This window comes from Pseudophryne corroboree, chromosome 3, assembly GCF_028390025.1.
Source record: "Pseudophryne corroboree isolate aPseCor3 chromosome 3, aPseCor3.hap2, whole genome shotgun sequence".
In the NCBI taxonomy this organism is placed as follows: Eukaryota; Metazoa; Chordata; class Amphibia; order Anura; family Myobatrachidae; genus Pseudophryne; species Pseudophryne corroboree.
In genome coordinates, this window is record NC_086446.1 from 170,545,805 (window position 1) to 170,571,628 (window position 25,824).

A 25,824-nucleotide genomic window follows, 5' to 3' on the forward strand; every position below is an offset into this window, starting at 1 on the left:
TTGCTGCTGGGAGTCGATGGTCATCCCAGAGGGGAAGTCGTAAGCCCACTTTTACTACTTCCACCAAGCAATTGACTGTCCAACAGTCCTTTGCGAGGAAGATGAAATATCACAGCAGTCATCCTGTTGCAAAGCGGATAGCTGAGGCCTTGACAACTATGCTGGTGTTAGACGTGCGTCCGGTATCCGCCGTTAGTTCACAGGGAACTAGACAATTTCTTGAGGTAGTGTGCCCCCGTTACCAAATACCATCTAGGTTCCACTTCTCTAGGCAGGCGATACCGAGAATGTACACGGACGTCAGAAAAAGACTCACCAGTGTCCTAAAAAATGCAGTTGTACCCAATGTCCACTTAACCACGGACATGTGGACAAGTGGAGCAGGGCAGGGTCAGGACTATATGACTGTGACAGCCCACTGGGTAGATGTATGGACTCCCACCGCAAGAACAGCAGCGGCGGCACCAGTAGCAGCATCTCGCAAATGCCAACTCTTTCCTAGGCAGGCTACGCTTTGTATCACCGGTTTCCAGAATACGCACACAGCTGAAAACCTCTTACGGCAACTGAGGAAGATCATCGCGGAATGGCTTACCCCAATTGGACTCTCCTGTGGATTTGTGGCATCGGACAACGCCAGCAATATTGTGTGTGCATTAAATATGGGCAAATTCCAGCACGTCCCATGTTTTGCACATACCTTGAATTTGGTGGTGCAGAATTTTTTAAAAAACGACAGGGGCGTGCAAGAAATGCTGTCGGTGGCCAGAAGAATTGCGGGACACTTTCGGCGTACAGGCACCACGTACAGAAGACTGGAGCACCACCAAAAACGCCTGAACCTGCCCTGCCATCATCTGAAGCAAGAAGTGGTAACGAGGTGGAATTCAACCCTATATATGCTTCAGAGGTTGGAGGAGCAGCAAAAGGCCATTCAAGCCTATACAATTGAGCACGATATAGGAGGTGGAATGTACCTGTCTCAAGCGCAGTGGAGAATGATTTCAACGTTGTGCAAGGTTCTGCAACCTTTTGAACTTGCCACACGTGAAGTCAGTTCAGACACTGCCAGCCTGAGTCAGGTCATTCCCCTCATCAGGCTTTTGCAGAAGAAGCTGGAGGCATTGAAGGAGGAGCTAACACTGAGCGATTCCGCTAGGCATGTGGGACTTGTGGATGGAGCCCTTAATTCGCTTAACAAGGATTCACGGGTGGTCAATCTGTTGAAATCAGAGCACTACATTTTGGCCACCGTGCTCGATCCTAGATTTAAAACCTACCTTGGATCTCTCTTTCCGGCAGACACAAGTCTGCTGGGGTTCAAAGACCTGCTGGTGACAAAATTGTCAAGTCAAGCGGAACGCGACCTGTCAACATCTCCTCCTTCACATTCTCCCGCAACTGGGGGTGCGAGGAAAAGGCTCAGAATTCCGAGCCCACCCGCTGGCGGTGATGCAGGGCAGTCTGGAGCGACTGCTGATGCTGACATCTGGTCCGGACTGAAGGACCTGACAACGATTACGGACATGTCGTCTACTGTCACTGCATATGATTCTCTCACCATTGAAAGAATGGTGGAGGATTATATGAGTGACCGCATCCAAGTAGGCACGTCACACAGTCCGTACTTATACTGGCAGGAAAAAGAGGCAATTTGGAGGCCCTTGCACAAACTGGCTTTATTCTACCTAAGTTGCCCTCCCACAAGTGTGTACTCCGAAAGAGTGTTTAGTGCCGCCGCTCACCTTGTCAGCAATCGGCGTACGAGGTTACTTCCAGAAAATGTGGAGAAGATGATGTTCATTAAAATGAATTATAATCAATTCCTCCGTGGAGACATTGACCAGCAGCAATTGCCTCCACAAAGTACACAGGGAGCTGAGATGGTGGATTCCAGTGGGGACGAATTGATAATCTGTGAGGAGCGGGATGTACACGGTGATATATCGGAGGATGATGATGAGGTGGACATCTTGCCTCTGTAGAGCCAGTTTGTGCAAGGAGAGATTAATTGCTTCTTTTTCGGTGGGGGTCCAAACCAACCCGTCATTTCAGTCACAGTGGTGTGGCAGACCCTGTCACTGAAATGATGGGTTGGTTAAAGTGTGCATGTCCTGTTTATACAACATAAGGGTGGGTGGGAGGGCCCAAGGACAATTCCATCTTGCACCTCTTTTTTCTTTCATTTTTATTTGCGTCATGTGCTGTTTGGGGAGTGTTTTTTGGAAGAGCCATCCTGCGTGACACTGCAGTGCCACTCCTAGATGGGCCAGGTGTTTGTGTCGGCCACTAGGGTTGCTTATCTTACTCACACAGCTACCTCATTGCGTCTCTTTTTTTCTTTGCGTCATGTGCTGTTTGGGGAGTGTTTTTTGGAAGGGCCATCCTGCGTGACACTGCAGTGCCACTCCTAGATGGGCCAGGTGTTTGTGTCGGCCACTAGGGTCGCTTATCTTACTCACACAGCTACCTCATTGCGCCTCTTTTTTTCTTTGCGTCATGTGCTGTTTGGGGAGTGTTTTTTGGAAGGGCCATCCTGCGTGACACTGCAGTGCCACTCCTAGATGGGCCAGGTGTTTGTGTCGGCCACTAGGGTCGCTTATCTTACTCACACAGCTACCTCATTGCGCCTCTTTTTTTCTTTGCGTCATGTGCTGTTTGGGGAGTGTTTTTTGGAAGGGCCATCCTGCGTGACACTGCAGTGCCACTCCTAGATGGGCCAGGTGTTTGTGTCGGCCACTAGGGTCGCTTATCTTACTCACACAGCTACCTCATTGCGCCTCTTTTTTTCTTTGCGTCATGTGCTGTTTGGGGAGTGTTTTTTGGAAGGGCCATCCTGCGTGACACTGCAGTGCCACTCCTAGATGGGCCAGGTGTTTGTGTCGGCCACTAGGGTCGCTTATCTTACTCACACAGCTACCTCATTGCGCCTCTTTTTTTCTTTGCGTCATGTGCTGTTTGGGGAGTGTTTTTTGGAAGAGCCATCCTGCGTGACACTGCAGTGCCACTCCTAGATGGGCCAGGTGTTTGTGTCAGCCACTAGGGTCGCTTATCTTACTCACACAGCTACCTCATTGCGCCTCTTTTTTTCTTTGCGTCATGTGCTGTTTGGGGAGTGTTTTTTGGAAGGGCCATCCTGCGTGACACTGCAGTGCCACTCCTAGATGGGCCAGGTGTTTGTGTCGGCCACTAGGGTCGCTTAGCTTAGTCATCCAGCGACCTCGGTGCAAATTTTAGGACTAAAAATAATATTGTGAGGTGTGAGGTATTCAGAATAGACTGAAAATGAGTGGAAATTATGGTTTTTGAGGTTAATTAATACTTTGGGATCAAAATGACCCCCAAATTCTATGATTTAAGCTGTTTTTTAGTGTTTTTTGAAAAAAAACACCCGAATCCAAAACACACCCGAATCCGACAAAAAAAATTCGGTGAGGTTTTGCCAAAACGCGGTCGAACCCAAAACACGGCCGCGGAACCGAACCCAAAACCAAAACACAAAACCCGAAAAATTTCAAGTGCACATCTCTAGCATCAACTCCAGCAGTCTTCTGCCACCTGATACTTATTTAATTGTTATCTGCTGATGTAGCTATGTTTATTTACCCTGTACTTGTCCTATATTGTCTTCAACTGTAAGTTGCTGCTTTCATGTTTTGATTATTTGTTTATGTAGTCTGTAATTGGGAGCTGCGGAACCCTTGTGGCGCCATATAAATAAAGGATGATAACAATAATAATAATAGATGTCAGACAGATACAGCTGTTTTGTGATTGTGCCGAATACCAAGAGAACACTCACCTTTAGCCTGATTTAGAGTTGTTTGTGAATTGTTTGTAAGTCCAATTGCAGGTCACAAAACACTGATTTGTTTTATTGTGCATATTTCGTAAAACAACACATAAATACTGTTATCATTTTAAAATAAGGTAACCATCAATTTAAGGTTTTTCCCCCCCTTGTTGCACATTAAACCAAACTAGAGCTCTACAGAGGTTTTAGTTAATTGCATGGTTGTGTCCATAGTTTGCCAGAGTAAGTGTAATGCAAATTCTATAAACAGTACTCCAATGGCTACGGTGCATTTATACTGAGGCAAAATAGTAGATAATCAATCTTCACAAGCAGAGTCTTGATGAGTTTAATTTTTTTTTTTCATTTTTCAAGTGGTATCTCCATCTCCCCCTCTGAAAGACAGAAAATAAATTCAATATGAGAAATGTAGAAAGATATAGGCTACATATGTATATAAATACAAAATATATTTACATACTGTATGTACAATACAAAACAAAAATTATCATTCATCCTTGACCAACTGAATAGTATTAAAGTGTAAATCTTGCTAAACCTTAATGTCACACGTACAAATCTGCATACTTTGCTCTGCAATAATAACACACCAATGTGGCTTAACAATGATAGCAGTAGATGCTAAAGTTGCATTACAGTTAATGGCACATCTATAATGAGTAAAGAGTACACACTCACACCCCTGGGACCAAGTGGACCCACTCTGCTCAACCAGCACCCAATGCTTTACTTACCTTCTGCTCTTCCTAACAGTCAACCTTGCTTTATTTCTGTCATTCAGAGGCGTAACTAGCACGGGACAAGCAGGACACGTGCCCTGAGTGCCGTGGCAGGCACAGCAGAGGGGAACGCAGCCAGCCAGGGCATCGTGTTCGCACTGCACACCCACAATTGCCCCCCTCCGTCCTCAACAACATCACATAGCCCAAGCTGTCCAGAGTAGGAAGAGCAGTGGTATCGGATTTGTAACTTGTTTTTCCCTGCTCAGAAAAAAAATAAACTACAAATAAACTAAAAAAATAAACTACAAATCCCATGATGCATTGCACTCATTAAAGATGGCCACCGCTGGAGCAAAACTGCATGTGAGTTTGAATGGGAGGGGGAGAGAGTGTGTGTGTGTTGCTGCTGCTGCTGTATGTGGTAAGAGGCTACAGAGCGAAGGGTGATGATGATGTGGCTGAGAGAGCTGCAAGGGGAGATGGTGTACTGAGAGACATGCATGGGGAGACGTGTGCTGTGAGAGATGCAGGGGGAGATGGTGTGCTGAGAGAGATGCAAGAGGAGATGGTGTGCTGAGAGACATGCATGGGGAGACGTGTGCTGTGAGAGATGCAGGGGGAGATGGTGTGCTGAGAGAGATGCAGGGGGAGATGGTGTGCTGAGAGAGATGCAGGGGGAGATGGTGTGCTGAGAGAGATGCAAGAGGAGATGGTGTGCTGAGAGAGATGCAGGGGGAGATATCCTCCAGTATTCCAAATGGTAATATCAAGGAGAATAGTAGGTCTGCACTTCATATTAGACAACTACTATGCTAATGATTACATGAAGAGGGGTTAAAAAGTAACCAACCATTCAGAAGAGGCTAGATGGTGCTGCTGATAAAGCAGAATACATCTATCCATTTTGCACCATATTTAGAGTTGCTTTATGTCATAAACTAAAAAACAGGAACATATGCACAGGCAGTCCTGGGTCAGAGGTTGCATCACTGCCACTTACATGGAAGGTGCACTAATAAGTACACAGCTGTATCTAGACACCCTGTGCCAGAAAGAGAATCCCCGCCCCCCACATAATCAATAAAGAGACAGTATCCGCCGAAGGCGCTCTTTAAAAATACAGCGGCGTGGCTTCATGGGGAAAGGGCATGGCCACACAATAGTACCAATTAAAATTCCTCTTACGTCCTGCTGGGGTCCACACTAGTACCATGGGGTATAGATGGGTCCCTTGGGAGCCATGGGCACTTTAAGAGTTTAATAGTGTGGGCTGGCTCCTCCCTCTATGCCCCTCCTACCAGATTCAGTTTATAAAATGTGCCCGGTGGAGCCGGTCACAGCTAGGGGAGCTCCTAGGAGTTTTTCTAGTTTTATTGTTTTTCTAAGAGTATTAAGTACAGGAAGGCTGCTGGCAACAGCCTCCCTGCTTCGTGGGACTTAGGGGGGGAGTAGGAACCAACTCTAGAAGTGAATGGTTCTCTATCTCCGCTGACAGGACACTGAGCTCCTGAGGGTGCTGATCGCAAGCCCACGAGGCGACCGCTCACTCCCGCACGACGGCTGCCACCCCCTAACAATGCCAGAAGATAGAAGAGTGATGAGTATGTTGCCGGCTGAAATGGCGGCACAAGGGTGGGAGGGCAGCTCTGACAGGCTGCACTCTGGAGGGCTCAGCGGTACTTGATGTGCGGTGCTGTGAGGGGCGCCCTGGGCCAGCGCAAATACCCTACACTGGTCACATATGCTAACAGGGACTAATTCCACTGTTAGCAGCTAAATCACCTCAGGCCAGTAAAATCTATGAAAGCAGGAAGACGCACCATTACAGGGGGTGGGGCTTCTCCTTAGAGCGGATCCAGCACTCACCAGCGCCATTTTCTCCCTGCAGATCACACTGAACAAACGCTGACAGGGAACACTGCCCTACACATAACTCCAGCATACCTCTGCAGTACCAGGGTGTTATAGACGGGGGGGGGGGAGTGTAATAATCACTGTTTAATCTATTAAGGTTATTCAGTCAGCGCCGGCAGTTTAGTGTATTAACTGCCTACTGGGGCGCTGTGTGGCTGGCCTCATATACTCTGTGTCTCTCTGAAGGTACTCTGGGGGAAACTGTGTCTGCATTTTCGTGTGTGTGTGTGTGTGTGCGTGCGTGCGTGCATGCGTGCGTGTGTGTATGTTTATAGCTCACATAAACATGTCTAGGAACTCTGTATCTTGTGCTGCAGGAGGAGGTGTAGCTTGGTGCCATGGTGCCCGGAGCAAGGGTATCTTTTGGCTCCCACTCCCCTGTACTGAATTGGGTGTATGTTAAATCTGAAAATAAAAATAAAAAAAATTCCTAAATTGGGGACAGGTCTGGTTCTAGATCTTGTGGAGCTCAGTTTCCGTTGGGCGCCCCACATGCATAAAATAGGTACAGTGCAACAAAAAAATATAGTGGTGTGGCTTCATGGGGAAAGGGCATGGCCACAGAATAATACCAATTCAGATTACACTGCACAGTAGTGTCCGTTATTCACATTACACCACGGTAGAACCCACACGTATCACAACACATTAGAACTGATTGTGCACGTTACACAATACAGTAGAGCCGCTTATACACATTACACCACAGTAGAGCCGCTTATACACATTACACCACAGTAGAGCCGCTTATACACATTACACAACAGTAGTGCCACTTATGAAGGTTATGCCACAGTAAAGCCGCTTATACATGTTACTCTGCAGCTTCTTATGCAGTAAGAATTGCTGCAGCAGCAGCTGGGGCAGTGAGGGGTGCTCCAGCATCAATGTAGAGAGAGGTGCTGGAGCAGCCAGGGCAGAGAGAGGTGGTGCAGCAGCTGGGGCAGATAGACGTGCTGCAGCAGAATCAGAATCAGCTTTACTGGCCAGGTATACTTGCGTATACTAGGATTTGTTTTTGGTATATGCAAGTATACCTGGCCAATAAAGCTGAAACAGGTGCTGCAGCAGCTGGAACAAAGAGTGGTGTAGCAGGACAGAAGTAACCCTGCTGCACAGCTACAAGCAGACAGTGAGACATATAAAAGGGCGGCATGTGCCGGCTGTCAGTGTCTCTTACTATCAGCTCTGGCCTGCCCTGTTCCCTACCTAGTCTCTGAGTCCAAGTCAGTGTGCATCCGTCTGCTTCTCCTCCTGCTCTGCAGCTGCCTGTACAGCAGGCTGAAGTATAGCGGGGGGGGGGGGAGGGGGACAGACAGCAGCGCACCCTCTATCTCTTCTGGCGCCCGGAGCTTGAACTCCACCGGAGCCACCCTCGCTACACCCCTGGCTGCAGAGTGCGTATCTTCTCCTGAAGAGTCTATTCCATGTAGTCAGGACTGTAATATACTGTCTCAGCCTTCTGAATCCGAACCCCCATGGGTGGATTCTATTAGGGGAGTGATATCCCAGATTTCATCTCGGATAACTCAAAATGAGACTGAATCATAGGTTTTGAAAAAGTCTGTTGAGGTTTTGTCGTATTCAGCTCCCACTACCTCATCAAAGACCCCAATTGTATACCTTAAAAAGCGTGCTCTTGCCCAGATAATGCAAGCTGGCACGGATACCGACTCTAATACAGGGGACGGTGATGGGGATATGCAGGGGGAGATGCATCCCTTGCTAAGGGGGTGCAACTCATCATTGAGGCTATTAGAGATATTTTACACATTACTGATAAGGTACCTGACCAAGTAGAGGAGGCTTACTTTAATGACAATAAGAAATCCTCCCTTACATTCCCTGCATCTAGGGAATGCATTGTTTAAAAAATCCTGGGAAAACCCAGAGAAAAAATTCCAGATCCCAAAAAGGGTTCTCATTGCTTCTCCTTCCCCTGAGGAGGACAGGAAAAAGTGGGAAACCCCGCCTGTAGTAGTCGCCTCTGTATCTAGGTCGTCAAAGAAGGTGGTTTTACCTGTCCCTGGGTCCACCACTTTAAAAGAGCCGGCGGACCGCAAGATTGAGACTACGCTCACACAGCACTATACACAGCTACTGGCGTAGCTTTAAGACCCACTATTGCCTGTGTATGGATTTCTAAAGCCATAGTAAAGTGGTCAGGCACATTACTAAAGGAATTGGATTCTATGGATAGAAGTGACATTGAAGTTTTTGCATCACACACACAGGACTCTACTGGTTTCATGGTGGAGGCCATGAAGGACCTTGGCCATCTTAATACAAGGGCTTCTTCCATGGCTGTCTCGGCACGCAGGGGACTCTGGCTGCGCCAATGGTCTGCGGATGTGGAATCCAAGAAAAGTGTGGAGAACCTGCCCTTCACAGATCAGGCTCTGCTTGGGGAAGCATTAGATACGTGGATCTCCACGGCAACTGCGGGTAAGTCAACCTTCCTTCCCCCAGCAACACCGCCGACTAGGAAATCTTATCCTATGTGTACTGTGCAGTCTTTTCGGATCGCGAAAGTTAAAAAGTCCAAACCCCCTTCCACTTTCTTTAGAGGAGGTCAGGGGAAATCCAGAAAACCTGCTCCAACAGGTTCCCAGGAACAGAAACTGGTTACGCTTTCTCAAAATCCTCGGCATGACGGTTAACCTCCCAACCTGGAGATCGGGCAGGTGGGAGCAAGACTCAGAAATTTCTGTCATGTCTGGGTGTCTTCGTGCCTAGACCATATCTATTACCCAGGGGTACAGACTGGAGTTTCATGTACTCCCACCTCACAGATTCTTCAAATCAGGCTTACCAGCTTTGCTGACAAAAAGTGCTATACTACAGGAAGCCATTCAAAAATTGCTAAAGTCCAATGTCATTGTTCCATTTCCACCTCACCTAACAAACAAGGGTTATTACTCAAACCTGTTTGTGGTACCGAAACCGGATGGTTCGGTCAGGCCAATATTGAACCTAAAGTCATAGAACCCTTTTTTTGAGGCAATTCAAATTCAAGATGGAGTCCCTGAGAGCGGGGATCTCAGGTCTGGAGGAGGGGGAATTTCTGGTATCCCTAGATATCAAGGATGCGTACCTCCACATTCCGATCTGGCCACCTCACCAGGCTTATCTAAGATTTGCGCTGCTGGACTGTCACTATTAGTTCCAGGCACTGTCTTTTGGCCTCTCCACAGCACCGAGGGTGTTCACCAAGGTCATGACGGAGATGATGCTACTCCTCCGCAAGCAGGGGGTGAACAGAATTCCTTATCTGGACGATCTGCTAAAAGCGTCTTCCAGGGAGAAGCTGTTACAGAGCATTGCTCTCTCAACTCAACTACTCCAGGATCATGAATGGATCCTGAATCTTTCAAAGTTGCATTTGGAGTCGACAAGGAGACTGTCCTTCCTGGGGATGATCCACGACATGGAAGTACAGAGGGTGTTTCTGCCGGCGGAGAAAGCGTTGGTGATGCAAACAATGGTCCGGGATGTCCTGAAGCCAGCCCGGGTATCGGTTCATCAGTGCATTCGCCTTCTGGGGAAAAAGGTTGCCTCCTACAAGGCTCTACAGTACAGAAGATTTCATGCACAGTCTTTGCAACTGGATCTCCAGGACAAATGGTTGAGATCTCACCTTCACATGCACCAGAGGATACGTCTGTCACCGAAAGCCAGAATCTCGCTCCTCTGGTAGCTGAAAACTTCTCACCTACTAGAAGGCAGCAGGTTTGGGATTCAGAATTGGATTCTCCTAACCACGGATGCAAGTCTCAGAGGTTGGGGTGCAGTGACCCAAGGGGAAAACTTCTAAGGAAAGTGGTCAAGTCTGGAATCCATCCTTCCGATAAACATTCTGGAACTAAGGGCCATGTACAATGGTCTTCTACAAGCGGCACATCTTCTGAAACATCAAGCCATTCAGGTTCAGTTGGACAATGTAACGACAGTGGCCTACATAAACCGACAAGGTAGAACGAAGAGCAGAGCTGCAATGTTAGAGGTAACAAGAATCATCCTCTGGGCGGAAAAGCATGCGGTGGTGCTTAGTGGACAACTGGGAAGTGGACTTCCTCAGCAGACATGATCTCCATCCAGGAGAGTGGGACCTCCACCCGGAGGTGTTCGCGGAGGTGACAAGTCTTTGGCGCGTACCTCAAATAGACATGATGGCCTCCCACCTCAACAAGAAACTTCAAAGGTACTGTTCCAGGTCGACAGACCCACAGGCAATGGCGGTGGACGCCCTGGTAACTCCGTGGGTGTTCAGGTCAGTGTATGTGTTCCCTCCACATCCACTCATCCCAAGGATTCTCAAGCTAACAAAAAGAACAAGAGTTCAGGCGATCCTCATTGATCCGGACTGGCCAAGATGGGCTTGGTACGCAGATCTTCTGGAGTTACTGCTGGAAGATCCGAGGCGTCTTCCTTTTCGCGAGGACCTTCTGCAGCAGGGGCTGTTCGCTTATCAAGACTTACCTCGGCTACATATGATGGCATGGAGGTTGAAAACCAGATCTTAGCTTGGAAGGGTATTCTGAACAAGGTTATTCCTACCCTGATACAGGCTAGGAAAGGAGTAAGGTCTAAACATTACCATCGAATTTGGAAAAAGTACGTGTCTTGGGGTGAATCCAAGAAGTTTCCTACGGTGGAGTTTCAACTAGGGCAGTTTCTCTTCTTTCTGTAAGCAGGTGTGGATGTGGGCCTGCGTTTGGGCTCCATAAACGTTCAGATTTCGGCCTTGTCCATTTTCTTCCAGAAACAATTGGCTGTCCTCCCTGAGGTTCAGACTTTCTTGAAAGGGGTTCTGCACATACAACCTTCCTTTGTGCCTACTACAGCACCTCAGGATCTTAATGTGGTGCTGCAGTTCCTGCAGTCGGATTGGTTCGAACATTTACAGGAGATTGATGTCAAATTTCTTACTTGGAAGGCGGTCACACTATTGGCATTGGCATCTGCTAGACGTGTGTCGGAATTGGGGGCATTGTCCTGCAAGAGCCCCTACTTGATTTTCCATGAAGCTAGAGCTGAGCTCAGGACGCTTCAGCAATTTCTTCCAAAGGTTGTGTCAGCTTTTCATATCAACCAACCTATTGTGGTGCCAGTGGCTACTGACTCCTCCATTACTTCAAAATCCTTGGATGTTGTAAGGGCTTTGAAGATTTATGTGAAGAGAACTTCTCGTCACAGAAAGTCGACGCTCTGTTTCTTCTTTATGATCCCAACAAGGTTGAGTGTCCTGCTTCTAAGCATATGATTTCTCACTGGATCAGGTTTACTATCCAGCATGCTTATTCTATGGCAGGCTTGCCGTGTCCAAAATCTGTTAAGGCCCACTCTACTCGTAAAGTGGGTTCTTCCTGGATGGCTGCCCGGGGTGTCTCGGCTTTACAGCTTTGCAGTCAGGATAGAACACGTTTGCTAAGTTCTACAAGTTCGATACTTTGGCCTCTGAGCACCTAAAGTTTAGTCAATCGGTTCTGCAGGAGCCTCCGTGCTCTCCCTCCCGTACTGGGAACTTTGGTACATCCCCATGGTACTAATGTGGACCCCAGCATCCTCTAGGAAGTAAGAGAAAATAGGATTTTAATTACCTACCAGTAAATCCTTTTCTCGTAGTCCGTAGAGGATGCTGAGCGCCCGCCCATCGCTTCGCTTTCCTGCATTTGTTACTTAGTTAAGTACTGCATTGTTACTTGGTTAAGTACTGTTGTTCAGCTGTTGCTGACTTGTTTCAAGCTGGTTAGCTTGGTTTTCTGTTGTTAAGTGTGAGCTGGTATGAATCTCACCACTATCTGTGTCTTTCCTTCTCTCGAAGTATGTCCGTCTCCTCGGGCACAGTTTCTAGACTGAGTCTGGTAGGCGTGGTATAGAGGGAGGTGCCAGCCCATACCATTAAACTCTTAAAGTGCCCATGGCTCCCAAGGGACCCATCTATACCCCATGGCACTAATGTGGACCCCAGCATCCTCTACGGACTACGAGAAAAGGATTTATCGGTAGGCTATTAAAATCCTATTTATACCACACAGTAATGTCCGTTAGTCACATTTCGCTACCCACATTGGCATATATTTCTATAATGGGTTCAGTGTGTGCGGTGCACATATGCTCCTGGGTCCAGAGGGGCCCCAAACCACACACCCTGCACCCATTTCTTCTATACTTACCTCTCCAGAGTCCAGCATCAGCAGCGGCAGAGCTAAACAATCACAACAACTATTGCATTGTGGCCATTTTCTCAGTATTTTGCACATGCGCTGTAGGCATGACTACACAGCAGAATTCATTATTTACATTATACCACACAGTAGTATCCTTTATACATGTTACACCACACAGTAGTACCCTTTATACATGTTACACCACACAGTAGAGCCCCTTACACACTTTACACCACAATATAGCCCCTTAAACACATTACATCATAATAGAGCCAGATATACGTTATGCCACAGCATAGCCCCTTTTACACATTATGCCATCATAGAGCCTCTTATACATGTTTGCCACAATAGAACTGCTTATACACTTTACACCACAGAATAGCCACTAATACATATTATGTCATGGTAGAGCCCCTTATACTGTACAAGTTATGCCACAGCAGAGCTGCTTATTAATCTTTCACCAAGCATACTAATCTGTCACAGCAGTAACAGTGTCTCTGTGCTTTGTTGAAGAAATATTTGTGACTGAGTGCCACCCTACTCTGGTTCTTGTACATGTTTATTGAGGTATGGCACCTGAGCACACCAAGAAATATATATATATATATATATATATATATATACACTATATTGTGATAAAGAACCTGTGTAGTGGAAGCACACACTGACTTTTGACCTTTCCACTATGGCTTTATTTCATCAGGAAGACCACAGACCAGTAAGCAATACACAGTAAATGTTCATGGACCTGTCACTAACACAGATCTACTCCCATGTCACCGGTAAGCTGAGGGACGTCTTTTCGTATGGGAAAAGTGGGAAATTGCCCAAGGGCCACAGAAGTATAAGGGCGATAGGCTGATAGCTGAGGGTCTCCTTTCTCCAGAGGTACCAGATTTTTTAATATCGGCCAGGGGGAAACAGAGATATAAGACTTCAAAGCAGTGGTCACATCAGAGCCTGTTAATTGTTCTTCCCAGGCAGATATTTCTGGTTCTGTCTGACTTAAGAGTTTTTCTGAGGGGTTTCTCCAAAATCTGTGTCTCTCCCCTTTTGGTGGACACTGGCAGCTTGTCTCTACTATGCCCAGAACCAGATATATCAGCCTTCTAGCAGCTGGTCCCTGCTCCAGCTCCACACGCTTGTTATTCAGTTTAATATGTTCGTCGGTGTATTGCTGTGGCTCCTGAACTCTGATTCCAAAGTCCCCAGTAAGGCTTGAAAGGTGGGATGTTCTAGATTTTTTACACATTGAAAGCTAAGAAATCTATTTCCAGGAACTAGAGATATCTGCCAACTGCCCTTCCACTGGAAAATTATAAATATTAAGCCCACTCCAATATCCACCCCACCCCTGAGTATTAAACACACCCTACCACCCTGAAAGTCATGTACCAGGGCCCCTTTATTCAGTCTAATGCCCCCTTCTTCAGTTTTGTGTTCTTCCTCACGCCCCATCTCCCATCATCTTTGCAGTAAAGGAGTAATTAGCAGAAATTACTGCTATAGGCCCTAAATGCTGAGCGGAAGATAGAACACCCCCTACCACCCGTGGGACATCAAAGCTGCCACTAATAACACCCATCACCCTTACCGCTGGAGGATAGGTAGGTGCACCAGCACATTACTTTGCCCATGGGCCTACATTGCTGTTAATGCGGCCCTGGGTCAGCTTTACCGGGATAAGACAGCCTTTTATACCTCAGACCGCTTCCCCTTCCCAGACTGACAGGCAAATGACACTCCCACTCACATGCTTTCAGCTGCCCCAGGCTGAAGAGGAGAACTGCACTAAAATTAATCAAGCCGGTAAGACACACATTCCTATACTCCAAATGCATGGTTTTCCTGAGCATAACAGATAAACACCCCTGGTTCCTTTGTAGTACAATGGCCCTCATTCCGAGTTGTTCGTTCGCTAGCTGCTTTTAGCAGCCGTGCAAACGCTAAGCCGCCGCCCTCTGGGAGTGTATCTTAGCTTAGCAAAAGTGCGAACGTAAGGATCGCATCGCTGCTACAAAAAAAGATTATGCAGTTTCTGAGCAGCTCCAGACCTACTCCTAGCTTGCGATCACTTCAGACTGTTTAGTTCCTGTTTTGACGTCACAAACACGCCTGCGTTTCCCCAGGCACGCCTGCATTTGTATCTGACACGCCTGCTTTTTTCCACACACTCCCCAAAAACAGTCAGTTACCTCCCAGAAACACCCACTTCCTGTCAATCACTCTGCGGAGAGCAGTGCGACTGAAAAGCGTTGCTAGACCTTGTGTGAAACTACTTCGGCTGTTGTGAAAGTACGTCGCGCGTGCGCATTGCGCCGCATACGCATGCTCAGAAATGCAATTTTTTTTGCCTGATCATTGCGCAGCGACCAAAAACAGCTAGCGATCATCTCGGAATGACCCCCCAATGTCCCTACACACACACACACACACACACACACACACACACACACACACACACACACACACACACACACACACACACACACACCACAGGGCTTCCAGAATATAGTGTGACCCCTTGAGTGCCAAACACAGAAAGAACGATGTACGAGTTTGTCATCATTACTTAAACTTTACAGTAACTGTAGCTTATATAGAAACATTTGCAAACATTTCCACACATTTTTTTTTATGCAGTCTGTTGTGGAAACTGTAATTCTAATATTGCACGTGTTGTCAACTTCTCAGGGCTGCACATGCAGATCTCACGGACAGGAGCCACTTGTTTCTCTGATACAGGAGACCTCCCAGAACTTTTCCCTGCATGAAAACCAGTGTTTGTAATTTTTTTGCTCCAGTTGTAGATGGACTGCCTTGTAGGTGGCGGTTTCCCATATTGCCCCTACATACTGTCAAAGTCAGAAAAATGTCTCAATGCACGTTGCCATATTTGCACCGCACACTGGTCCGCGCTGCGCGTGCGTACGCTCTCCCGTGGAGGCGCATACCCGCAATAGCGTGCACTCGCAGGCGCGGTATGCGTATTTACGGTAGAGTTTATATAGTCGTAGCGTGCGACTCATTCGTTACATATTTTCACAATTAATGTAGTTTATAGATCATGGTCCCTTTGATAGATTCTGAAAGTTTGGTTAAAATACAATGTCCCAGAGCTGAGGAATCCCTCTTTATATCGTACGAAGGGTCTAACAGGAATCATACAGCAGTGTTTGGTACCCATCGGAAGAGTATTTAATTAGCAATATTCCGGTGTTGGTTTGGAGCGTATTAATCGCTCGTGCGAATAGTTATGGACATAAGAAGTTTATGTCCATTTCTATTATTTACACATACTCAGGTATGCGGCGGGAAACCTAGTTTCCCACCCACCTGAGCTGTTGGAAATCGTCACAGCCCACCTGTATGAATCACCCTATGACCTTTTGTTATGATGCAGGGCCGAATTCCTTCGGCCAATGGACAATGGGATTGTAGGACCAGGAGATTGCATTGTGTGTGGGGCATAAATAGGCAGGCCGACCACATCCAGCTCTCACTCTCTCATCAACGGTTATCTGCTGATAGCCGGGAGCTGGATATCGAGGCGCAGGCGATCATACCCTTTGTGCGTAAGTTTCTCTCCGTAATCATTGTCTTTCTGTGAGCCAATTTCTCTCTATCTCTCTCTCTCTCTCTCTCTCTCTCTCTCTCTCTCTCTCCTCTTTCCTCTTTCCTCTTATATCTCCCATAGTATTATAGTATTGTATTGTATTGTATTTCATTTAGGTCAGAGTAGTATTGTCTTTTTGTATTTTAGTTCTGTGGTTAGGAAGTCTCTGTTATATTGTAGTGTATCATTTGTACTGTTATCCCCTTTTACAAGTATATTAGATATAATACAGTTAATAGGCTTTGGAACCTAAACCAGTATCTGTGCATTTTCTATAGTGTTAAGTGTTCACTTGAGCGTCGGTGACGCTCAAGCAGCTTTGTAGTTAGTCAGGTTACACAAGGTTGCACTTACACCCTGTACTCACATTAAGGTATTCAGTGTATTTCATTGGTATAAGGTTTTATCATAAAGGTATAGTGTTGTGAGCGTCTGCATCGCTGGTGACCTCCTCGTGGTCTCGAGCGTACGCTAAGCTACAGCGAATCATTCCCCTAGACATAACCAATAACGTGTCCTGTGATCACTGGGCCGCGAGCGAACGTGACGCTTGAGCGTCTCGCCTACGGCTGAGCGATCGTTACGCAGATAGCGTATCATTACGGTACTTCTTAAGTAAACAGCGTACAGTGTTCTTAGCTTCATAAAGGGTTGTTTATACGACAAAGGAATTTAGCATTGTCAATTGGGGACTCGTCCTATCCTTCTCATATCTGCACTAGGTAGATCAGCAGACATTATCCCTCCAGCAAAGGGTGGGAGGTTGTCTCACAGTGCTGACGGGATAAGCGTCTGCTTCGCTTAGATAAAGAGTGCTGAAGGAATCCGGGAACCGGAAGTAAGAACAAAACGCTTGTGTCTTTTAAAAACTGTTTTATTTCTCTTCTGTCTTGCGTATACACGCACGCATACATTTATCTGCATTTCTTTTTCAATTTCGTATATCACTATTCCTGTTTGCCAATTTTTATAGTTGATAGAAAGTGCTAAAAAGAGATTTGCTGTTATTTCATAGTAAAGGTAATAGTTAAAGTATAGAACAACACACGATTTGTCTAGGAGACAAGGCAGTCAGTGTGGATTGCGGTAGATGATCAGGGATCATTTACATTGATAAAAGTATATATTGTGTTACGGTGGATCTTTGCATTGCGTACACGTGTCGCTAACAAAGACTAGCGTACGCAATCCAAAAGGCAGACGCACGCAGCGTACATTACGCAACGTAGCGTCCGGTTACGCCCACGTAGCTCAAGTCACGAAAAAGGTGAATTAGCGCAAAGCGAGAATTAGCGCAAAGGCGATAATTAACGCACAGCGGTAGATAACGCGACGCGGTAAATAACGCAAATCTATTTTTGGAAAAATCTGAAATTTAGTTTAACAGATCCTGCTCCTAATTGGTAACACTTTTGGCCTAATGACAATTTCTGCGCAGAAATAGATATAGAAGCAAAAGTGTACATGTGTTGAGTGAGTGTGTTTTGTATACAAAAGTTTATATAACTTTAAGGTGGAACCAAAAGGAAAGCCGGGTACTCGTCAAGGGACACACGTGTAAGTGACATATACGGTGGCTAGGGAGGCATCCCTGGTTAAATAATATTTGAGCATTAGAGTATAGCGGACCATAAGGTAACAAGACCAGGAGGTCATAAGGTAACAAGACCAGGAGGTCATAAGGTAACAGACCAGGAGGTCATAAGGTAACAGGTAAAATAGACAAAGAGGTCCGCTATAAAAGTCCAGTGGCACAACGCCTGGGGTGTTGGTGCAGAACCCATATAGGCCATAAGCTCTTGCTGAAGGAATCGCGGCCGGAAACATCGATTCCATTGATCTTTCAGTACATGACAAGTAGTGCTCGTGTACTGAACGATTGGACCGCACGTAATTGTGTGCAGTAGTTAGTAATCTGACCTAATACCATTAGAGTAAAGTGGTCACAAACGCTATTTGTACATTCTGACATGATTTGTGTAATTTTTTATTTTTGGAAGGGAAGTTCGCTGGTCACTCAGGAACTATCCAACAACCGATACTTGCTGGGGAACGCGCCCCAGTAAATAAAGGTTCACAGGGGCCCTAGGTTGGGTACAGCAGCTCTGGTTACAGTGATTGCAGTACTGGCCAACGTGGGCGAGAAGTAAGTGGGGTACTTGATAAACCACCACCGCCGGCCTGCCCAAGGACATCTTGGTTTGTTTGTAAGGGTTCGCTGAAAACCTTGAGATAAAGATCCAAGGAGGAATAAGCAACGCCTGCAGATTATGGGGGCCATTTGTTCAGGTAGGGGGCGATCAACCTCGGTTCGGGTTGATTCAGAGAACCGACCAGTTGGGTCGGCACGATATGTAATGTGTGAAAAATACGGTAGTCACACAGAGGTTTTATGTGATGAATGGGAGAGAATGACTGTACAAGACAGGGACAAATTCCCAAGAATAGGTAGCTTCAGTCCAGAAGTGTTACAAAATTTAAGGAGGAGGATATGTCTCGTAAAATCAGCAAAGAGACGAATTCAGCATCATGATTATTTACAGTTATGGCACCAGGAAGGTGAGATACAGAGAGGTTTGGCTCTGGCGGCAGGATCTGGGGCAGTCAGGAAGCTGATAGCCACAGCTCCTCCTCCACCATACATTGCAGGAGAGAAGTTGATTGCGGAGAGAAACGCACTGGGTTGTAAAACACAAACTCTTAGTAACCTTGTAAATGTTAATGATGTTAACCAAATAACTCATGCAAGTATTAACCCGTGCAAGATGTACCCTGTTTTGAACCTTCCTCAGGAGTGTGATCAAGAAGACGATTCAGCAACAATTTCAGCTCTCTCTCTTGCAGCCACCATAGCAGAGACCACAGTAGGCACAGCGACACCCACGAGATTAGTGAAAGCCCCTAGCGGAGGGATAGGTGAGGTCGTGTCAACGGGTAAGTACGGCACCATGCACTACACTGAAACAATTGTACCACAACAAGCTGTAGAATCTACACAGGAAGAGGCTGTTAGAATTGCTCCTGTAAGGGTAATAGCAGTTCCCAATGGAAAAACAGATGTGTCTGGAGCCACTCCCATAAGGAACATTGCCATGTACACTCCATTTTCCAGAATGGAATTGAGAACAATAGTGTCCGAATTTCCAGACCCCAGAAAGGACTTGGTTGCTAGCCAAAAATACATCAGGGATCTAGGTAACACTGTAGAACCCAACAACAAGGATTGGCAGATACTGCTAAGAGCTTGTTTACCTTCCAATGTTGATGCAACTCAGTTCTTAGCTGACTGTGCATTGGATAAAGATGTACCGCTTACAGACGTGTACAACAAGGATAATGTAAAAAGGATAAATTTACAGCTAAAGGAGTATTTCCCAGCCGTTGTTAAATGGAATAAAATATTTTCCATTAAGCAAAAGGAGTCCGAAACGGCAACAGAATATTTTCACCGGGCACTATTAGAAATGGCAAAGTACACTGGTATAGAAGACATTAAGACCAACCCAAACCATCGAGAAGTAGCAGTATCTGTACTGATGGATGGTTTGAAAGAAACATTAAAAGCTAGGGTACAGACCACACAACCATGTTGGCGAGGTCTGTCAGTGTCCACATTGAGAGAGGCTGCTATTGATCACGACAGAAACATCACTAGGCACAGAGAGTCGCAAAGTGATAAGTTGATGTCCGTAAGTATACAGGCGCTGACCACAAGGCAGCCTGCGTATGTACCACCGAATCCTGTGGGTAAGGCAAGTGTAATAACATGTTTTTCTTGTAACAGACCGGGACACTTTGCACGAGAATGTAGAACAAAGAATGTACAAAGATCTTTTCAACCCCCTAGACAACAACACAACACACGACATTGGGAGCAGGGTCCACAGAGGCGGAGTTTTGAGCCACATACAGGGGAAACAAAAAGATATCCCCCGAACAGAGACTGGCATGCCTCTGGTAGTTCCCAGCTAACTCCCCCACAAGTAGTTGCTGCCAATGGGATTCAGGGAGGTCAGCATACCCAATAGGGGTGTGGCCACACCTGTAATCTGCAGCCAGTTAAGTTGATTGCCAGTCTTGGAAGCGAACCAGAGATTGCAATCAATGTGGCTGGTAAAACTTTAAACTTTCTTGTAGACACAGGGGCGGCCAAGTCAGTGATAAATTCGACAGTGGGCATGAGAACCACTGGTAGGACAATTCCAGCCATGGGAGTAACAGGAGTAGTCCAGCACTACACTGTTAGCAAACCAGCCGAGATTACAATAGGGCCTTTGCATACCAAGCATTCCTTTTTGCTGGCTGCATCGGCACCAACTAATCTCCTGGGAAGAGACTTACTATGTAAAATGGGTTGCGTCATTTATTGTACTCCTGAAGGTGTATTCTTGGACATCCCTGAGAATCACGCTCAGGAAGTACGAGACATGTTAGACTCCCCATCAAAATTAATGTCACATTCCATTATGACAAATAGGAATCCATCCCAAGTAGAAGAGATGACATCTCAGATACCAGAGTCACTTTGGACAAAAGATGGACAGGACACTGGATTAATGGCAAATATAGCTCCAGTAGTTGTGCAAGTAAAAGATGGTAGGATAGCTCCAAAAATCCCACAGTATCCTCTGAAGCCAGAGGTGGAGTTAGGAGTTTTCCCAGTAATAGAGCGCTTGCTACAACAGGGCATTCTAGTAAGAACGTCCAGCACAGCAAATAGTCCCATCTTCCCTGTTAAAAAGAGTGGGGGGAGGGGTTACAGGCTAGTGCAAGATCTAAGGGGGATTAACAAAATAGTTGAGAGTCAGTTCCCTGTAGTGCCAAATCCAGCTGTCATCCTAATGCAAATTCCTCCCACTGCCAAATTTTTCACTGTTATTGACCTCTGCTCCGCTTTCTTTTCGGTACCTCTGCACCCTGACAGCCAATATTTGTTTGCATTCACATACAGAGGAGTCCAATACACGTGGACTCGATTACCCCAAGGTTTCATAGATAGTCCAAGTATATTTTCTCAGGCTTTGCATGATTGTTTACAGTCTTTCCAACCGGAGAGTGGATCAGTGTTGATACAGTACGTGGATGATCTACTACTGTGTTCTGATTCATTGGAAGCATCCCTGAAGGATACGAAACAGCTCCTGTTTCATCTTTCAGACACAGGTCACAAGGTTTCCAAAGACAAGTTGCAATTATGCCAAGCTAAGGTAAAATATTTGGGACACTGTCTAACACAAGGACTGAGACACCTGACCGCTGATAGACTCCAAGCCATTAGAGACATGACACTGCCACAAACCCAGCAACAGATCAGGACGTTTTTAGGAATGTGTGGGTATTGCCGTAATTGGATCCCAGGGTTTTCCATATTGGCGCTACCTTTGCAGGAAATGGTCTCCTCAAACAAACCTGATCGGATTTCGCATACAGACGAATCCGAAACAGCATTTGAGAGACTCAAACAGTGTCTAACGCAGGCACCAGCACTAGGTATGCCAGACTATGGGAAACCCTTTGAACTATACGGAACAGAAAGTGCTGGGTGCGCAGCAGGTGTACTAACACAAAAACACGGTGATGCCAGCAGGCCAATTGCATACTACAGCGCTCAGCTAGACACGGTAGCGCGATCCCTCCCCACATGCTTGCGTAGCGTTGCGGCGATAGCATTGCTAGTGACAAAAAGCGAAGATGTCGTGCTAGGCCACAACCTCACAATCCATACACCGCATGCGGTATCTGCCTTATTGAATTCTGCCCAAACCAGACACGTCTCATCAGCAAGGTTTACGAGATGGGAATTGGCATTAATGGCCCCAGTAAACATCACCATAAGGAGATGCAGCGCATTAAACCCTGCAACATTCCTCCCAGGTGTGCCTGGTCAGGCACAAAGGGTGGGAGGTGAGAGTGATGGGGAAGGAGGATTTAATGCAAAGGAAGATACACATGATTGTATGGAATATTTGACCCAAAATTTTACCGCAAGGCCTGACATCAGTGACAATCCACTGGAAGATGCAGAACTCACGTTCTACACGGACGGTAGTTGTCATAGACAGTCAGACTCGGGAGACTTGTGTACTGGATACGCAGTCGTAGATGACCAAGACACCATAGAAGCGGAACCGCTAGGCCCACCTCACTCAGCCCAGGTTGCTGAACTGGTCGCCCTAACCAGAGCATGTGAATTGGCTAAGGGTAAGTCAGCCAATATCTACACCGATTCTAGATACGCCTTCGGGATAGTCCATGATTTCGGAGCCCTATGGCGGCTCAGAAATTTCATGACGGCGGCTGGTACACCGATAGCGCATGCAGCTCATATAAAAAGGCTTCTAACAGCGATACAGGAACCCGACAGAGTGGCTGTTATCAAATGTAAAGCACATACATATAGCCAAGACCCAGTATCCCTTGGTAACAGCCGAGCAGACGAAACCGCAAAGCTTGCAGCTGCTACCCCCATACAGACAGACACCACACAGTTGATGGTATTTAATACCATCAACACACAGAAGTTGTGTGAGATGCAGAATTTGTGTTCCACACAGGAAAGAGCAGTCTGGAAGGCAAAGGGATATGGCCAGGAGTCCTCAGGGCTCTGGACGGATGGACATGGTAAACCAGTGGCCCCCAGGGCATACCTTCCATGTCTGGCTGAAGCAGCTCACGGGCTGACTCATCTAGGCAGGGAGGGGATGTGCAAATTGGTAAGAGCATACTGGTGCGCCCCAGGATTCTCCTCTCATGCGGGTAAAAGAGCAATGTCATGCCTTACCTGTCTGAGAAAGAATATTGGAAAAGCAATACCTACAGAACCATCCCATATCCCACCTGCCGGCGGCCCTTTTCAGGTAATACAAATTGACTTCATTCAATTGCCCCCATGTCGAAATTTGAAATATGTACTTGTCTGTATAGATGTTTTCTCGAATTGGGTCGAAGCATTTCCAGCAGCTACAAATACTGCCATGTTTACAGCTAAGAAAATTGTGCAGGAATTTGTATGTAGATATGGTATCCCTAGAATCATTGAAAGTGATAGGGGTACCCATTTTACAGGTGATGTCTTTCAAGGAATGTGTAAGTTGATGGGAATTGATAGCAAGCTGCACACTCCGTACCGTCCACAGGCGAGTGCGAAGGTCGAAAGAGTGAACAGCACTATTAAAAATAAATTGAGTAAAGTAATGGCAGAGACAGGATTGACGTGGCCAGAAGCTTTACCCATTGTTTTGTATAGCATCAGAACCACTCCCAGGTCCCCTCTTAATCTGTCTCCTTTTGAAATTCTGTTTGGTCGACAACCGCACGTCATGATTAACCCTCAGGATGATTTGAAATGTAACAATGAAGTAACTGTAAAGTACTTGATTAACATGAGTAAGCAGTTGAGGAATCAAAATGATAATCTGAAGTTGGTGATTCCTGATTTACCAGATAGTAATTGTCATGACATTGAACCTGGGGATTATGTAATGATACGAAATTTTCTACGCTCAGGTTGTCTTATTGATAGATGGGAAGGACCATACCAGGTCTTATTGACTAGCACCACAGCATTGAAGGTTGCTGAGAGAGAGACTTGGGTCCATTCATCCCACTGCAAAAAGGTTGCCGATCCAGAGAAGTCCCGTGATAAGGAACAGACGGTAGAGGTTGTATCACTGGAGTGTCTGTTCCAGGAGGACTGAGGCGGCACCTGAGCCTTGAAGACCGAAAGCAGTTGTCGACTCCCTTCTCCCTTTTATTGTTTTTCTCCACTTCCCAGCCCCTCTCCCTTAAAATTTCTTTTTCCCCCTTCTCATTCTTCTCTATTTCCTCCTCAAAGATGGACTTGCCCCAAGAGACTGTGATCCGGATTTTGATGTTAACCATGATGTTGACCAGAGCAGTCTGTTCCGGCGAGAGTACCATAGAGGTCGAGAGAGGTTCTGGAATGGGTTCCGATTATGATGATGGAGGCGTAGTTTTCCAAGATCAACCAAACCAACAAGCAAAGGCGAGTATCAGAAAACGATCCGATAGAAGAAATTGTGATGGATTGTTAGCTGAAGAAAATTGTATCTGTAGGCTCTGTGATAATCTGGTTGAAGATGGATGCATAAAGAAATGCCAATCTAGTTTTAATATCCATATGGACCGGCATCCATTGAGTGACTATCACTCTCTAGTGGGTAATGTGTTAAACCAAACAGATTGTTGGGTATGCTCTCAAGTACCTCAGGGTCACAGCAAATCAGGGCTAGTACCATTTCCTTTAACGTTAGGGGAGGTACTTGAGCTAAGTGGTGGGAGACCGGTGGACCGGAGGTTTAACATCTCCAGCCCTCCTAGTTTGAAGCTCCACCAATACCATGTGGATAGGTCCCTCTTATGTTTTAACGTCTCCAATCCTAGAAAACCGGGAAATTGGGAAGTGTCATGGAGTAACCACACCATGACCTTTTCACACAGAGCAGATAGAATGCCTACAGATACAGAGCTCGTACGCCACATAGCCAGTAGAGGAAAATCTTTCCGGTATCGATATACCTTAGGAAATAGGATTACTAGAGTTGGAGAGGTATCACCAGGATACTGTGCACATATCGTACAAACCGATACGTGCATTAGGCAGATGGAAGAATTAGGGTCAGGAGATTTCACCTGGAAGGTTTGTAACATGGTCATGTCCTTCTCCGTCCCATATGTTCTCCCCGATGATGCATATTTCATATGCGGGAGAAAGGCGTACAAGTGGCTTGCCCCAAACTCTGAAGGATTGTGTTATATTGGAAAAGTATTGCCTGAAGTGATGACTGTTACACATGACAAAATGAAGGACATACACCGTGGTGCCCAAGCTCCTTATACTCACACTCATTACGAGCACCGAGTTAAAAGACAACTGTCAGAAAGGTTAGAGCATCCGGCCTCTGATCTTATCCATGAATCCACCGGGATTCAGGTTCTGGTAGCGTTAGATTTCACTCGTACCGCTCGGGGAGTGATGAATTATAAATACATTTCCGCACTCGCCAATTTGTTAGATAATATCACTGAAATGTATGATGACACGTTTAGATACACTGGAAGAGAACTTCAAGCTTACAAAACAGAACTAGTTCAGCATAGGATGGTTCTTAATTATCTTACAGCAGTAACAGGCGGATATTGTGTTACATTGGCAACACAGTACGGCATAAAATGTTGCACGTACATCACAAATAGCACCGAGGATCCGGTAGAGGTCATAGACCAAAAGATGGACGATATTCTCCAACTAAAGTGGGAATTTCGTCGAAAACACAATCTCACCCTTGCTGCTGTAGGTAATGAGCTGACTGGTTGGGTGTCATGGTTGAACCCGCGAAATTGGTTCTCCGGTTTAGGAGACTGGGCTCAAGGAGTCATAATGGATGTTGGAAAGTTTCTACTATGTATCTTGGGTGTCGTTATATTTATTGGATTGATATTTAGATGCGGGCAGGCTTTAATGAGGTGCAAACAAAGTACAAAAGTGATGAGCTTGAGGAGTGAGGAAACTGTAATTAACCTGGATTTGATTTATGACCCAATGATAGAAACCAGAATGTG

The 25,824-nt window shown here is 46.2% G+C and overlaps 1 protein-coding gene across 2 annotated transcripts in view; it reads right to left on the minus strand.

Annotated features, from left to right (window-relative positions):
* Positions 1-3,831: 3,831 nt before the first annotated feature.
* TMEM273 (transmembrane protein 273) overlaps positions 3,832-25,824 on the minus strand; it is a 122,251-nt gene continuing 100,258 nt past the window's right edge. Inside the window, exon 5 of one of the 2 annotated variants that reach the window (XM_063963408.1) lies at positions 3,832-4,188. In XM_063963408.1, coding sequence (XP_063819478.1) covers positions 4,164-4,188 — 25 coding nt within the window. In that variant the 3' untranslated portion in view covers positions 3,832-4,163. The remainder of the gene's footprint in view (positions 4,189-25,824) is intronic. The other variant, XM_063963409.1, reaches the window with a different exon arrangement.